Here is a 16040-nt window from a genome sequence, read left to right on the forward strand (position 1 = left end):
GTGTTATTCATGTCTTGAAATTTCCTCGAGCGAGGCTGATCCCTAACCATGTGAGGGGTGCCACAGTTTCTTTCTTTCTCATCTTCCTCTCAATGAGGTATCCAAAAAAAACATTAATTTTCTACTGCTTGAAGTTCTAGGTAAACCAGTGATGTTTTATTTAGTATTTGTAGTTGCTTGAAAAGATTTCGTAGAAAAAAAAAAAAGTCCGCGAAGTTGAAAAACTCGATTTCTAATACCTATTCAAATTTAGGTATTGGATGTTGACAACTTTTCTCTGATCGATCACATATAAGTAGTTACTCAAAGGATAAAAGTAGATCAATAATTATGCAGCTTTAATCAGTTTAGGTATATAACATAACATGAGAAGAAACATTCAACAGTAGAGAAATTTTCGAGTAATTTTCTCTTCGGAGTTTTCACTTTTCTCTTCTGTCAATTGCCACTGTATGACACCTCTTTCCAAAAGTTACACTTAGCATTATTGCCTTCAACAGAGTAAACCATCACCTTATTTGACGTCTGCCCTTTACCATAAGTGTAATACTCCTTTTCATTCGCCCATGCACAAACGATCACTTTGATTGATGCTAATTCTGTACCTTTACCACTTTTCATTTGTACATAAGCCTCTGTGTCTTGACATTCTGGATAACCTTTCTTGAAGGTTCCTGCTTTGGGTTTCCCGTTGTCTTCCTGAACAATCGCACTACAAAACTTTTGCAAATTTTGTTGGTTTCCGCAATATTTTGTGGGATCTGCCCTGAAAAAAAAAATCATAAAGATTGTTCAGTATAGGGTAAGTTGGTATTACTGACGAAGAAACATGCACCGGTTCATTTCGTATTTTTCATTTTTTTTAAATTCCAAAATGCTTTAAGAAATAAAGTTTAGCACTTGAAATTAATCTTTTTCAGGAAAAATCCTACGTTGGATCCCAAAATGACGTTGGCTCTCTTGTGTGGAGCCTCCAAATTTAGAAAAATTTAAAAAAGAAAAAAAATTGATACATTTAGAAATTTTTTGAAAATTTTTCAAAAGGGAAAATCTTTTGAAATATGTACATGAGCACATTTTAAAGAAAAACCTGTTTTTGGTCTTCGAAATGATGTTGGTTATTGATGTCTCTAGGTACAAATTATTTGAGAATTTTTCAACTCTGAGCAGTGTACAGAATATCTACTTCTAAACAAGACTTTCAGTTCTTGTTTGGCGGCAGGCTAATTCTCGAAAATTTCAAGTTCATAATTCAGTAATTTTTGAGAACTCGAGTATGTCAGGTATATAGGTTAGTTATCTTACCCTTTAAATTGAGCTAATTGCTCTTTAGTTATTTTCATGTTACCCAATGCGCATAGAAAAATGCACGATAAAGTCAAACATACGACGACAAGTTTCACTGCCATCTTCAACACGTGTAATAAAGTCAAATTCGAATTTCACAGAGAAAAGCTGCGATGATCACTTTATGGCAAAGTACGATTTTCACGAGAAAAATGTTTTCAGATGACTACGATCAAGCTCGTTGGTTTTATTTCATTTTATAACCATTTTTACATAATGTTTTATAGCGTATGTGAGAAGAAATTTGGGGCAAACGCGTGTTGGGCTGGCTTCCTGTTTTCATTACACTTAAAAGTCAATTGTCATTAATAAATTCACATAATGGTACATTGAAACCGTACCAATGAGTATAATTGTTCGATTACGCGGATGATAATTACTCGTATATTTATTTACTAAGCAATTTGTGCATAATATTTCTCACATCGAATAGGGTAGTTGAATACTGTACCTATCATTGCGATGGTGTACCTATCGAGTACCTATATTGAAAATGGCTAATGGTGAGTTGAATCGACAAACCGAACTTTTCCAAGGTTATAATGTCAGTACGCAAATCATACCTAAGTAAATAATTTGTTTTTCAATGAGGCACAAAAAACAGTTGTAGAATGTAGAATTCTGTGCGTAAGTATCAATAAGTTATCTTTATCGAAGTTTCAAACTTTTTTTTTCTGTATAAAATCTGCAGGATGTTGATTAAGTGGTTTCATATAATGTATAATATTTTTCAGCACATTGAAAGCCATTATTTTTAGTCAAATTGTGAGCTGTTTAGTGGAAAGTTTTTCAATTTTTTTCGAATTCTGATGGAATGTGGGAAAAAGTCTTGACCAAATGACCCTAATGAGACGCAGGAAACATTTCAAATTTTTTGTCCAACGTGTGACCTCCTCTCACGGCTTGAGCTCAAGGTTTTCAAAATTAGAAAAATCTTCAATGATCGTTTCAATTTTTTTTGATTTTTTTTTTTTAGATCAGGTGACCTGTGGACATCTTTTGACCTGGCAAATGATCCCTTTTAGACCATTAGAAAAGTCCAAAGTTTATTTTTTCCAAATGCAGAAGTTCTCAAAATTTTCGTTCATTCTTTTATAAAAATGTTATAATTTTTTGCCCAAAAGTTGTCATTTTAAAACCGCAAAAATCCAAAGGTGGAAGCAAAAACACATCCATGACTTGAAATTTTCCTTGCAGAGAATATTTTACCTTAATTTTTTTCGATTTTTTCAACTGTGAGGTCTCTATGTAGATGTTGGCCAAAATTGTTGGCGGGACTGAGGAAAAGGTTTTCTTGAAAAAAGAATAAATTACTGTACGTATCTAGAAGAAGGTATTTTGACCCGAGATGAAATATTTTCAAATAATTTGTGACTACAGACATCATTTCTTCATTTTTTTTAATGATATTTTTCAACTTTGCAGGCATCATACAAGGAGATCAACATCATTTGGGGGACCACATGAGGGTTTCCTTGAAATGGGTTATCTGAAAGTACTCTGTCTTAGTATTTTGTTTGCTACAAAACAGCAATATCGTTTTTTTTTTTTTTTTTTTATTCAATTTTAAGGTAAAGAATCATGAATAAGAATGAACTTTCGGTATCCCGTGAGGCACACATGAGGTCTTGATACGCTGATAATACGCTGATGTACTTTACGCCTGAAATACGTCAAAATAACCATGGTAAAATTGTAGTATAATTGTCGTAAATATGAAAATTCTGCATACGCTCAAAATACTGCAATATTACAGTGGTATCTTTAGCGTAAATTTGCAGTTGTTACCATCAACGATGCATTCACCAACGTATATTCAGAGTACAAAAGCGAAATTTACGGGCAATAATACGCAGGTAAATTTGACGTAAATTTACTGCAAATTTACCTGCGTATTATTGCCCGTAAATTTCGCTTTTGTACTCTGAATATACGTTGGTACATGCATCGTTGATGGTACCAACTGCAAATTTACGCTAAAGATACCACTGTAATATTGCAGTATTTTGAGCGTATGCAGAATTTTCATATTTACGACAATTATACTACAATTTTACCATGGTTATTTTGGCGTATTTCAGGCGTAAAGTACGTCAGCGTAATATCAGCGTATCAAGGCCTCACGGGATGTACCTAAGTATTAGCCATAATTAAGAAAAGCATTTTCATTTTTTCTGAAAAAATTCTCAGTGATAAATTTTGACCTCTACGACACGGGAAACATAATTTTGAAAATCACTCAACTCCCCCCCCCCCCGGCCATCAATTAGGTCTCCTAAAGGGCATGAGTAGTAGCTATGCCACATGGGTCGTTGGTCATGCATATAGGAAAAGATGATGGGTTGTCAAATTGGCTGAACAGTGAACATGCAATTAATTGAACATATCTATTTTTTTTTCAAAAACGCTATATTTAAAAAAGAAATTGTACAAAACGTAAAGTCAGAATTTTAAAAATTAATACCTACAAAGACTTGAAAAGACTTCAAGTAAAAAAGCTCAAAAACGTTTCAAAAAACTGCGAAAAATCTCGAAAAAAAACATAAAAATGCCAAAAAAAAACTCGTTGAAAATACCATGTTTGAAAAAAACTTTTCTAAAAAATAAAAAATTGCAAAAAATTCAATCAAGTATTTGAAATTGTACGCGTAATAATCAGAAAAATCTACGAAAAAATGCAAAATGGTAAAAAAAAGAAAAGGAAAAAAAACAAAAAATGTTGAAAAAACTTGCCAAAAGAAATGTCAATGAGAAAAATTTGATGAAAACATCGTGAGAAGTTGCGAACTCGATATAAAAAAAATAATAATTAAAAAGCTAAAAAACACATCGGAAAAAGTACAAAAATTACAAAAAATGTGAAAATACCTAAAATATAAAAAAATATTAATAATTATGCAGCTTTAATATTAATGTAACAACGTAATTCATATGAGAAGAAACATTCGCAGTCGAGATATTTTCGAGTAATTTTCTCTCCAAAGTTTTCACTATTATTCTCCTCTCTGTTATTTGCCTTTGTAAGGATACTCCTTATAAAAACTACAAATGCCTTTATCGTCAGTTTCATAAGACATCACATTATTTGGCTTCTGTCCTTTACCATAAACGTAATACAAGTTTTCTTTTTTCCATGCACAAACGATTACATTGATTGACGTCAATTCTGTACCTTTACCGCATTTTTTTTGTACTTTAACATCTGTACACTGACATTCTGGATAACCTTTCTTGAATGGTCCTACTTCGGGCTCCCCGTTGCCTTCCTTAACAATCGTACTGCAAAACTTCTCCATATTTTGTTTGTTTCCGCAATATTTTGTGGGATCTGCCCTGAAAAAAAAATCGTAAAGATTGTTCAGTATCGAGTTAGTTGGTTTTATACTGACGAAGGAATCTTCGCCGGATTCCAAAATGCTTTGAAAAATGAAGTTCAGGCACTCGAAATTATTCCTTTTCGAGAAAAAACCTTCATTGGATCCCTTTTTAGTTCTTTTTTGGCGGAACGCTAATTCTCGAAAATTTTAAGCTGATAATTAAGTAATTTTTGAGAAGAACTCGAGTATGTCAAGTAGGTATATGGGTTAGTTATCTTACCCTTTAAATTGAGCTAATTGCTCTTCAGTAATTTTGAAGTTACCCAATGCGCATTGAAAAATGCACGATAACGTCAAACATACGCCGATAACTTTCACTGTCATCTTGAAAACGTGCAATAAAATCAAATTCGAATTACACAGAGAATTAAGCTGCGAATGATCACTTAGTTATGCCAAAGTACGATTTTCACGTCGAAAATGTTTTCAAAAGACTACAATAATCAAGCTCACTGGTTTATTTCATTTTATAATCATTTTTACGTCATGTTTTATAGCTTATGTGTGAAGAAATTTTGGGTAAACGCGTATTGCACTGGTCTCATGTTTTCATTACGCTCAAAACTGTCAATTGTCATAAATAAATTCACATAATGGTACATGAAGTCGAACCAATGAGTATAATTATTCGATTACGTAGATAATAATTCCTCGTGTATTTGTTTGCTAAGCAATTTGTAATATTTTTCATTTTGAATGGGACAGTTGAATATTGTACCTAGTATTTCGATGGTTATGCCTATCTAGCATTGAAAAAGGCTAATGAATTTAATCGACAATCAGAACACTTTTCCCATCAACAGAATTTTTTCAAGGTTAATGTCAATATGCGAATCATAAATTGTTTTTCAATGAGGTGAAAAAAAACAATGTAGAATACATACGTATGTACTTATCAATAAGTTTTCATTATTGACGTTTCAAACTTTTTTTTCTGTAGATAAAATCTGTAGGGCATTGATCATGTGGTATTTGTGCGATAGACGATCACGCAGGTGATTTTAAACCTCAATGGTGTGAATTTATGATACATTGTGTGGAGGTAGTTTTTCCTCTTTTTCCGAATTTTCATGGAGCGTGTTGAAAAATCGCGGCCAAATGACCTCAATGCATAAAACACGCAGGAAACATTTCAAATTTTTTGGGGAACGCTTGACCCTCTTCTCAGCTTGAGCTCAAATTTTTCATAACTGAAAAAATTTTCAACTATTGTTTCAATTTTTTATAGCTTTTACTTTTTCATAAACGTCGTTTCAACTTATAGCCAATGAGCGAACAGTATTTCAATAAATAGCCAATCAACGAATAGTATTTCAATAAAGTCAATTAGAGATTTGGATTTTACTTTAAGGCTTACCTAGCAATATTTTGGCGCCAAGTAACCAACAGTTGTTTACATCTATGATTAGAAATTTTAGCACTGCATTCATTAGAAATGTCTACGCAATTTTTAAATGACAATCAATTTATGAATCTTTAGTTTATAGCCAATCAACCAACAGTATTTCGACATAAAGGCAATCAGCAATACTGTTTATCAAAACCAAATTTAAGACTGATTTGGAATTTAATTTTTGATATTATTTTTTTTATTCACGTGCGAATGATTTTTTAGCAATCAATGCAACATTTAACGATATAGTGAAAGCAAATGCAAAAACATATCTTGCAATCAGCAAATAGCTGATGGCTTGTCTTCAATTTTTTATTCAGTTGCGTTAATTTACTTACTCGTACATCTTTAGAACTTGCAAATGATCGTTTTCAGACCATTAGAAAAGTTCAAAGTTAATTTTTTCCAAATGCAGGAATTCTCAAAATATTCGTTTATTTCTTTATTAATTGTGATAATTTTTTGTCCAAAAGTGGTCATTATCAAATTACAACCACTCAAAAGTATCCAAAAGCGGCCACTTGAAAAATGTGGAACGAAATTTCACCAAACAATAATAGGTTCCTAGAAAATTGAAAGTTGTTATATAGATAATTCATTTTTGATCTACATGAATAGATGTGAATAGGTTTTGAACAGTTCCACGGATCCTCCGGCAAATTTTTGAATGTTCGAATATTCGCGAGATTTTGTCATAAGGAAGTTTGGAAGCTCCAAAGCGGCCTAATACCATTTCTAGTGAATTTGGGGTAAAATTTTTCGAAAAATGCCACATTAAAAAATTTGCCGAAGGCTCTAGAAATGCTCAAAACGGTTCGTAACGGTTTTCATTAAGAACTTGGAAAAAATTTTGATACATCTATTTCTTTGAAGAGGGAGGGTTGTCTCTCATTGGCAACAATATGTTGACCGATTTTGAAGAATTGCGAACTACATAGTTGTAACCGTTTTGGACAGTTCTGAAGCCTCCAGCAGATTTTTGAGAATCTCGAAATTCCACAAAATTTTATCAAATGGAGTGAGAAAGCAGAAATTCATTCTGCAAACTAATTTCAATACGCTGCGAAGTCAACTGCTGGCGAATTTTAAGTCCTTTTGGAGCCTCCAGCGACTTTTTGAAAATTGCTGGAGCCTCCAGTAGATTTTTAAAACTTGAAATTTCCCCAAAATTTCATCAAATGGAGATGGAAAGCCGAAATTTACTCAGCACTCCAATTTTAACATCCTCTGAAGGCGACTTCGGGTGAGTTCAAGTCGTGTTAGAGCCTCCAGCGAGCTTTTGAAAATGTCTGCAGTCTCCACCAGATTTTTGAACTTGGAGTTCCCACAAAATTTCATCAAATGGTGATGGAAACCCGAAATACATTCTGCAAACTAATTTCAATACACTACGAAGTCAACTGCAGGGGGATTTCAAGTCGTTTTGGAGCATCCAGCGATTTTTTGAATATTACTGGAGCCTCCAGTAGATTTTTGAAACTTTAAATTTCCTAAAAAATGTCATCAAACGGAGATGGAAAGTCAAAATTTATTCCGCAAACTAATTTTAATTCGCTTTGAAGTCGTCTGCTGGTGGATTTCAAGTCGTTTTGGAGCCTCCAGCGACTTTTTGAGAGTTCGTAACTATGATGTTTTTTGGAAAATTAAAATTTCCAAAAAGTACCTGGAAGCTTCAAAATCATTTAAAACGATTTGAAACCACCATGTAGTCGACTTCATATCGTATTGAAATTAGTTTGCGAATCAAATTTCAACTTGCCAACTCCATTGGTAAAATGTTGTGGGAATTTCAAGTTTCAAAAATCTACTGGAGGCCCCAGCAATTTTCAAAAAGTTGCTGGAGACTCCCAAATTATTTGAATTCACCTGAAGTCGTCTTCAGAGAGTATTAAAATAATTGGAGTCTAGAGTAAATTTCAGCTTCTCATTCATGTTTCAGAAATCTGGAGGCACCAGTAATTTTCAAAGAGTCGTTAGTGACTCCAAAAGGACTTGAAATCCACCTGCAGTCGACTTCGTAGCGTATTGAAATTAGTTGGCAGAGTAAATTTTGGCTACCCAACTCCATTTGATGAAATTCTGTGGGAATTTCGAGTTTCAAAACTCTGCTGGAGGCTCCAGAACTGATCAAAACGGTTTGAAACAGTTTCCAATCAATTTGGCATGTCGAAAATAGGTTATATCCCAAATTTCAGCTTTCTCGGTCAATTTGGTAAAATTTTGATTTTTTCCCTTATTTTTGGCCTAAATAGGTATGATTTTTAAAAATTCACCAAGAATCGAAAAACGCATTTTAGCACTTGAAATTTTGACTGGTGATAAATTTTTGTTTGATCTTTCGATCTACCTTTGTACATTTTGAAAAATTTTGTGCTAGTCCTATGTTGGAATGCAAAATCTGAGATTTCTGCTGACCTGTCAATCAATATGGCGGCCATTTTGTAAGTAGTGCTACTTTTTTTTGGTACAAAGGCTAGAAATGTTCCTCAGGACTCCCCCTTTAAGAAAAAAGTTGTCCCGTTGGATCGATGGGGGGGGGGGGTGCAATAGATCCTTAAGCGAGCTCCCCGGTTACAAGTTTGGTAGCATTTTTATACCTGGCATAAAATTAGAGAAAGGTTCATCATTTGGCAAAGAAGTACTCGATTTCACGCTGCTATACGCCGATTTGCTCTCGTTTTGCATACCAAAGCGTGCTGCAATGAAAAAACAATCATACATATTTCAGTTCCCTTGATATTGGAATTTGAAAAGCAAATAGCAAATGATGTAATCCACAATATCAGATACACAAACATACTAAATATGGATGGAAAATTAGTGATAAGTATAGCAACAAATTGAAGTCTCACCTGCTCTGCTGTAGAAGTGATGTCATCTTTGAGAGAATTTTTTTCTGGAAAGACGCAGTATTTATAGTTGGGTTCAGAGTCTATTGAATTTAAAAAATATCGATACAATGAGAAACCAAAAAATGATCACAAATTCACGAGTTTAATAAAACCTATACCTGATGAAGAATTTGAAACCAGCTCATGTGGCGGAGATTCAAGTATGAATTTTTCCGGCGAGACGGTGCGAGTAATTTCCTCTGGTGGAGGTTCATGTGGAATGTTTTCAAAGGAAAGATCTATGAAAAAGTTTGTTGAACTGTTAATGATTATGAATCGAGATCGCATGGAAAAAAGAGTAATTACTATCAATACTGAAAATGAGAAAAAAATTTCAAAAAGTCAAATTTTTAGGATATGGAGAGAGGTGAAAATAGGTCTAAAAATAATACATTATCACTCCAGAGAGTTTCGTCTTTTATAAAAATCTATAGCTTTCGATTGTATATCTTCAAAACACAATACGATATCATTCTTTAAATTTTTAGCTTTCGCAGTCACGTCTTCTTTCATCAAATCGAAACACATGGCAATAATACCCATACCGAACAACAAGTACACGAATGTAAACACCAATCTGGTCGGGTCGCCGTCCTCGGACACTAACAAATTATCCGGAGCGAAATCTCCGATACCGACTTTACATAAACTGGTTACACAAAAATACGCACTATCCATGACTGACCAGCTCTGCCAGCTCGAAAACATGGCAGTCCCTGTCGCCACGTATGCAAATAATACCCACAAGCATGCTGTCGAAGGTACGATAATTCTTTTCGGAGCTGGATCATTTTTATCACTCATTTTCGGATGACTATCTTCCATACTGCATCGATAAATCCACGTATAAGTCCACCGAAAAGCTTGCGCCAGTACTTTGCCCATGTTCTTGAAATACAGAATATAAAGTGGTATGCCAAACACTGCGTAAACTATGGTGGCCGCTTTACCAGCCTCTGTATGAGGGACTATGTTACCATAACCGATCATCGTGAAGACAGATAGGCAGAACATCAAGGCTGCTGGAAACCTCCACATTTGTTCGCCTGGTATCCCGTTATATCCATCTTTCACCGAAACTGTGATATTTTTTTGCAAATCTAGCAATACGTCTTGTACTTCTTTATTCCAAGTGCTCTCGTTCAACACGTTATGCTTGTTCGTGATACTCCACAAAATCTCAACAGATTCGTTCATCTTGGCGATTACTTGCTTGATTTTAGGGTCTTGATAGGAGCCTTCGATTTGACGAAAACCAAAAGCACCGAATACAGCATAGCCTACGATTAGTCCACCGACTCCGACCTGCGTACACATAAACGTGACGATTTTACGACAACAACGTTTCACTGTTTTCTTAGGATCGGTCACCGAGTACGAAGTTTCCGAAGAAGACGCCTCTGAAGTGTGCTCGTCGCCGGATGAGAGATTATGCAAAGAATGCGCGCCCGATTCCATCGTTAGTTAAACGCGGTTTCGATCGTACTATTCGAAAAACAATGTTGAATTTTCTAATCTGCTCGACTCTCTATTAATAACTGTAACTTTTTACGTATTATTGGAGATACGCCAGCGTAAAAAAACGTACATACGTTGACGCCGTTTACGCTTTGTTTATTTTAATTTTATTTCTCCTTTCGCGTTCGTCGGCCTTAATCGCACGTTTCTCTCTCTGATGTTTACCTCCGGTCCAGTGACGGATCTAAGCAAAAAAACACGTGGCAGAATTTCTCGGAAGGGCCAATATCTCGGAGATTGTGATTTTTATTGCTCTCACGAGTTTTTTTCAGGGTCGTCGAGAACTAGGGACGGACTTGAAGGTTTTGTTGGGTGGAGGGGGGGGGGATGACCGAAAATTTGTCGAATGACATGAGAAAAAAAATACCAATGCGGAATAAAACGAAATATGGGGAAACAATTCTGCCAATTGATACGTGTATTATATTTATGTAGATAGGTCTTCTTATGGCTCATCATCACTAATGAAGAAATTTCGATTTTTCCTGTTGAATTTTCAGAAGCCTCAATAAAAAGAGAAACAAATTAACCCAACTGTAACAAAGGCAAAAGCTTCCAAAAATTTGTATTTTTATAGGTGAACACACAATGCTTTTCGTGTAAAGAGTTCGATTTTTTCGATTTCAAAATTTTAGAATGTGGATAATGAATTTTTAGAAATTCCAAGTTCGAAAAAATTGTTTTTTATGTGAGGAGTTTTTTTTTTTTTTTTGTTTACACATTTTTTGAAAGTGAATACTTGACAGATTTTGAGAGAGTTTGATTTCTAAAAAGAAAAAGTAACAGACGTGAGCAAAGCGAGGCTCCGAGTTTTCAAAAATTTATAATTCAAGAAGTTAATTATTGATTATTTTTTTAAATACAATTTTGACTCTTAATAGTCAAATTGTGACAGTGCGAAAAAACTATATTGTTTTTACTTTTTCATGGTAAGTAGTCGTTTCAACTTATAGCCAATCAACGAACAATATTTTGATAAATAGCCAATCAGCGAACGGTATTTCAATAAAGCCAATTACAGATTAGATTTTATTATACTTAATGCTTAGCCCTCCACCCTCAACATGGAAAAATACCATCGACTAATTAATTTTCCTGTGCCAGAACAAAATATGGTATGGCATTGTGGTATCTAGAGGGAGTGTGTAAAGGTTGCTCCATTAATTTCTCATGTTGGGCATTTTGCCTACTTCTTCATTTTAAGGGGCAAACATTTTAGAAAAAAATTCGTATTTTCCACATTTACTGATATTTTATTTTTTTCAAGTTAAAGTTAGGTGGAATCATTTTGACTCCTCACTGATAATTGTGTGTCCATGTCCAACTTGCTTGTGCACAGCAATTTGCCTGTCCTTTTAATTCAAGGGGTAAAAAATTTCAAGCTTCTTACAAAAATTGTTCAAAAATTTCTGCCCCTTAAAATAAAAAAGTAGGCAACCTTCTGAACACAGCAAATGAACGGCAGAACATACACGCATATGTACCAGGAGTCGTTACTACCCTATCACTCGTTCCTGCGGAGCGAACGCAGGAAGAAACCGGTTTGTGACAATTGTCACCATGTTGAGGGCGGCGGGTTAGCAATATTTTGGCGCCAAATTCGAAAAAGAAACCAGCAGTGTTGTTTGCGTCGTGATGATTAGAATTTTAGCACCATCAGAAATTTTTACGCAATTTTTAAATGGCAATAAATTTTTGAATTTTCAGTTTATAGCTGATCAACAAACAGTATTTCGACATAACTGTAATCAGCATTAAATTTGAGACTAATTGGGAATTTAATTTTCAATATTTTTCTAAGTTGAATCGATGGATGTTCCATACAGTGGTCTATTGTAAACTCATTAAAAAGTCTTCGAATTAAACATTATTTATTACAAAAATATACACGAAGGTATTCGTATCTTAAAACTATTCGTACCTTATTCATAATCTGATGAAATAATATCATATCTATCAATAAACGTGATCAGCAGTGTTGCTGTTTGATGAAGCACTAAAAGCTCTACCACATCTTCCCCCTCTTGAGAACTAGAGGTTTAAATGATCAGGCAGTCGGCTGTAACATAGATAAATTTCCACCAAGATTGCAGAAAACCGATTTACTCATAATTGCACAAAGACTGCCACAATCTACTTCCATTTGGGTTGGATTATCATTGATTTTCAGGTTGATCATGATTGGAGATTTGTCATCTTGCACAGAGCACAAATGAACAGTTTGAACAGGTAAGGTCAAAAAGTTATAATTGTCATACTCACTAACGTCTTTGTGCTTTGAAACTGGTTTCACACCTTTCAGTTTGGTGTTGGAGTTTGTTTTTGTAGACTTGGACTCATCGGCTGACTGCGTTTCAGCGACACATTTCTTTTTAAAGCAAACTTCAGCGACATGACCTTGAGCCTTGCAGAAATTACACCATAAATATTCTTCTTCATACAATTTGCTGTGGTATGATTATTCAAACCACAAGGAATACACTGGGTAGTTGCCGCGCTTTGAGATTGACCACCCTTGTCAAATGAATATGTTTTCTGAAACGGCTGCAGTTCTTGGTCATCTTCCTCAAATAAACGATTGAGGATAGGTCTAGAATGTAGTCTGCTCACAAATACATCGCGTAGCACTTTGTTTGAAAAATCATTTGTGTACTTATAATCAACCTCTAATTTATGCAGCTCATTGTCAGCAATGTAGTCGGATATGGATTCGCCTTCATGTTGCTTACAATTCAGGAACGTGTGTCGAGCTGGTATTTTTTGTTGCTTAGGGCAGACGTGATCTTGTATGAGTTTTTTTAGGGTAGTGTATGATGAAGTTTTGATATCATCCGGATAGACCAGATTATTCACCAAAGCAAATGTATCTTGGGCGATAGTGAGTTCAACAAGGTTGAAGCTTTTTTGTTGTTTGTTGTATGATACGCATTGAAATAAACTTCAAGTCTGGCTATAAAGTTATCAAAGCTTTCATTTTGTTCATCATACTTTTCTTGTGGGAGTGTCAGAACCAAAGAGCTGCCACCTTGCAAGGATGTAGTGGTGTTCAAAACATTGCTTGTTGTGACTGAGGGCTCTGTTAGCCATGCCACAGCATTGGTTAGTGCTTTACTCTGTTTGGTGAGTCATTTGAGAATTGCTGCAGCCATGTCGGGATTCATTATTTTCGTTGCAAACTACACTACCATACTGCGCCAATGTTGTAAACTCATTAAAACGTCTTCAAATTAAACATTATTTATTATTATAAAAATATACACGAATGTATTCATATCTTGTACATTATTCATAATCTGATGAAATAATTTCATATCTATTGATAAACATGATTGGCAGTGTTGCCGTTCGATGAAGCTCCAAAAGTGCTACCACAGGTCCTTGAATACATGAAAACAAATAACAATTTCTTCTGCTCCCAGCTCTCAAAATGATGATCTCTGGTAAGAAAATAATTCCCTATTTTTAATTTTTTCCATTTTTGAAAAACTCGTGCTGAGGTGTGCCTCCCAATTTAAAAAAAAAAAATGTTAAAATCCAACTTCAAAGCAAAATTTTCAAAATTCAAATATTTCAAGTTCTAACACTTTTAAAAAGTCTCTTTTGAGTAAATTAACTCTCATCAGGATATTAAATCCATCCCTAGAAGACCAAGTCGGTCCCCTAGAATAGCTGAAATTTGTATTTTACATTAAATTACCGCTATTTTAGGGGGTCAGCTTGGTTTTCATTGTAGGGGGCTGAAATTGCCGTGAGAATTGATTTTACTCAAAAAAGACTTTTTAGAGATAACAGAACTTGAAATTTTGAAATTTTAAAATTTGTATTTTATAACATTTTTGAAAATTGAGAGGCTCACCACAGCAGCTTCAGTTTTTCGAAAATGGAAAAAATAAAAAATACTTAGGGAATTATTTCCTCACCAAAAGTCTTTCCTTTGAGGGCTGGGAGCAGAAGAAATCGCGATTTTTTTTGTCATGTATTCAAGGAGCACCCAGGCAACCATCAATCAACCAATGTGGTGAAAGCAAATGCAAAAACTATCTTGCAATCAGTGAATAGCTGATGGCTTGCTTTGGCAATTTTTAAATGTGGACATCTCTGGTTATTTTGAAAATTTGTTCGAAGTGCTTGATTTTTTGCAAATTGGGGCAAAAAAGTAAGATTTATCAGTAACTATTTGAATAAAACATAGCGAGAGTTTCAGGAAATTTTAAAGATTTGTATATATTTAACAATTTTGAAACAACGAACATCCAGTAACTCTAGCAAAAAATAGGAGGTTTAGTGAATCTCCAGGTGGCAAGCTGATTTTTGGTATACTTACTGGTCCATTTTGATGTACTGAAAACGAATCCGAGGAGTCCCCTGCTGTCCCGGGTGAGCTTCCCCCTCCCATTATGGATCGAGAGTTTTACGAAATCTCGATCAAAAAAAGATTTGCCAACCAATTTAGAAAAAAAAAAAAAAAAACAAAAAACCTTCTTGGCTATTTCAAGAAAAATAAGTACAGGCTTCTTTTTTTGCAATTTTGACAAAAAAAAGAGTAAAATTTTCAATCTGTTCAAGAGAACAGCCACAATAACATATCGTTTTGTCATCGATAGGGTTACATTTACAATAATTGAACATAGAATCTCGGGGAACATTGATGATAGAGCTAATTTTGATATCCTGGAATAGAAATGACATATTGTAAACCAATAGTGAAGGTTCTTGATTTCTCACTGATATAAATATTTTCGAAGATCAATGCGCTTCGATCTTCTTGAAGACACAGACGGATTTTTCGAAGTAGATACTGATTGTTGATCTGTTATCTTGAACAAAGACCGGAACAGGATTTTCAAAATTCTCTTTCAATTCTTTCAACAATCTGGTAGTCCATGTGAGTTCTTTTAAATACTCACATAGAGCAATATTATATATTCGGCTTCCGTCGAAGATAACGATATTATATTTTGCTTAGGAGTGACCCAGGTGATTACATTACCACCGAGGCACCGATAGTCAACATAATACCACTTTTCGATTTCCCTTTGTCGTTAGCGAAATCAGCATCTGTTTACAGAGTGTTCGAGGAGTGGTGATGCCAACTTCAGATTTCGATATACCCAACTGGATACGAGTAAAAAAAAAACGTAAGATGAACAAGTTGCCAATTTGAAAATCTAAAGGGCAAAATACGTTTTCAAAATCCAAGAGCCGAAATACAATTTTGACCATGGGGGTCGGAATCACTTCAAAATTACCTATTATGACTTTTTGCCTAACTTACAAATTGAAAGGGGCCATAAATAAATTTCCATTTCAGAAAATCGCGATAAAAACAATAAATGCGGAAATGAATACTATAGGTAGTAGGTACGTCAACAAATAAACAAATTTTGTTATGATAATTTTTTTTCTTACTCTAAAATTTTGAAGAGTTTTGAAGCTCAACAATTTTTGATTTGCTAAAAATTACAATAAATTTACAATTTTCGAGCTTCTAAAACTTTTTAAATTTTGGAGTGA

At 34.4% G+C, this 16040-nt stretch overlaps 1 protein-coding gene across 2 annotated transcripts; it reads right to left on the reverse strand.

Annotated features, from left to right (window-relative positions):
• Nucleotides 1–338: 338 nt before the first annotated feature.
• Nucleotides 339–10621, reverse strand: LOC135834879 (two pore potassium channel protein sup-9-like). Of its 2 annotated transcripts, none has more exons than XM_065348856.1 (4): nucleotides 9128–10621; nucleotides 8970–9049; nucleotides 8715–8813; nucleotides 339–766 (listed from the first exon to the last, which is right to left on the reverse strand). In XM_065348856.1, the coding sequence occupies exon 1, from the start codon at nucleotides 10464–10466 to the stop codon at nucleotides 9405–9407; it is 1062 nt and encodes a 353-aa protein (XP_065204928.1). In that variant the 5' UTR covers nucleotides 10467–10621; the 3' UTR covers nucleotides 339–766; nucleotides 8715–8813; nucleotides 8970–9049; nucleotides 9128–9404. The 2 variants fall into 2 exon arrangements, with proteins under 2 accessions (XP_065204928.1, XP_065204927.1); XM_065348855.1 differs by lacking the exon at nucleotides 339–766 and adding an exon at nucleotides 3640–4680.
• Between the last annotated feature and the right edge of the window lie 5419 nt (nucleotides 10622–16040).

This window comes from Planococcus citri, chromosome 2 (assembly GCF_950023065.1).
Source record: "Planococcus citri chromosome 2, ihPlaCitr1.1, whole genome shotgun sequence".
Taxonomy (NCBI): Eukaryota; Metazoa; Arthropoda; class Insecta; order Hemiptera; family Pseudococcidae; genus Planococcus; species Planococcus citri.

What these genes read in the sequence shown, in the direction of transcription:
- LOC135834879 (XM_065348856.1), bottom strand. Translation starts at nt 10,466, where the DNA reads ATGGAATCGGGCGCGCATTCTTTGCATAATCTCTCATCCGGCGACGAG.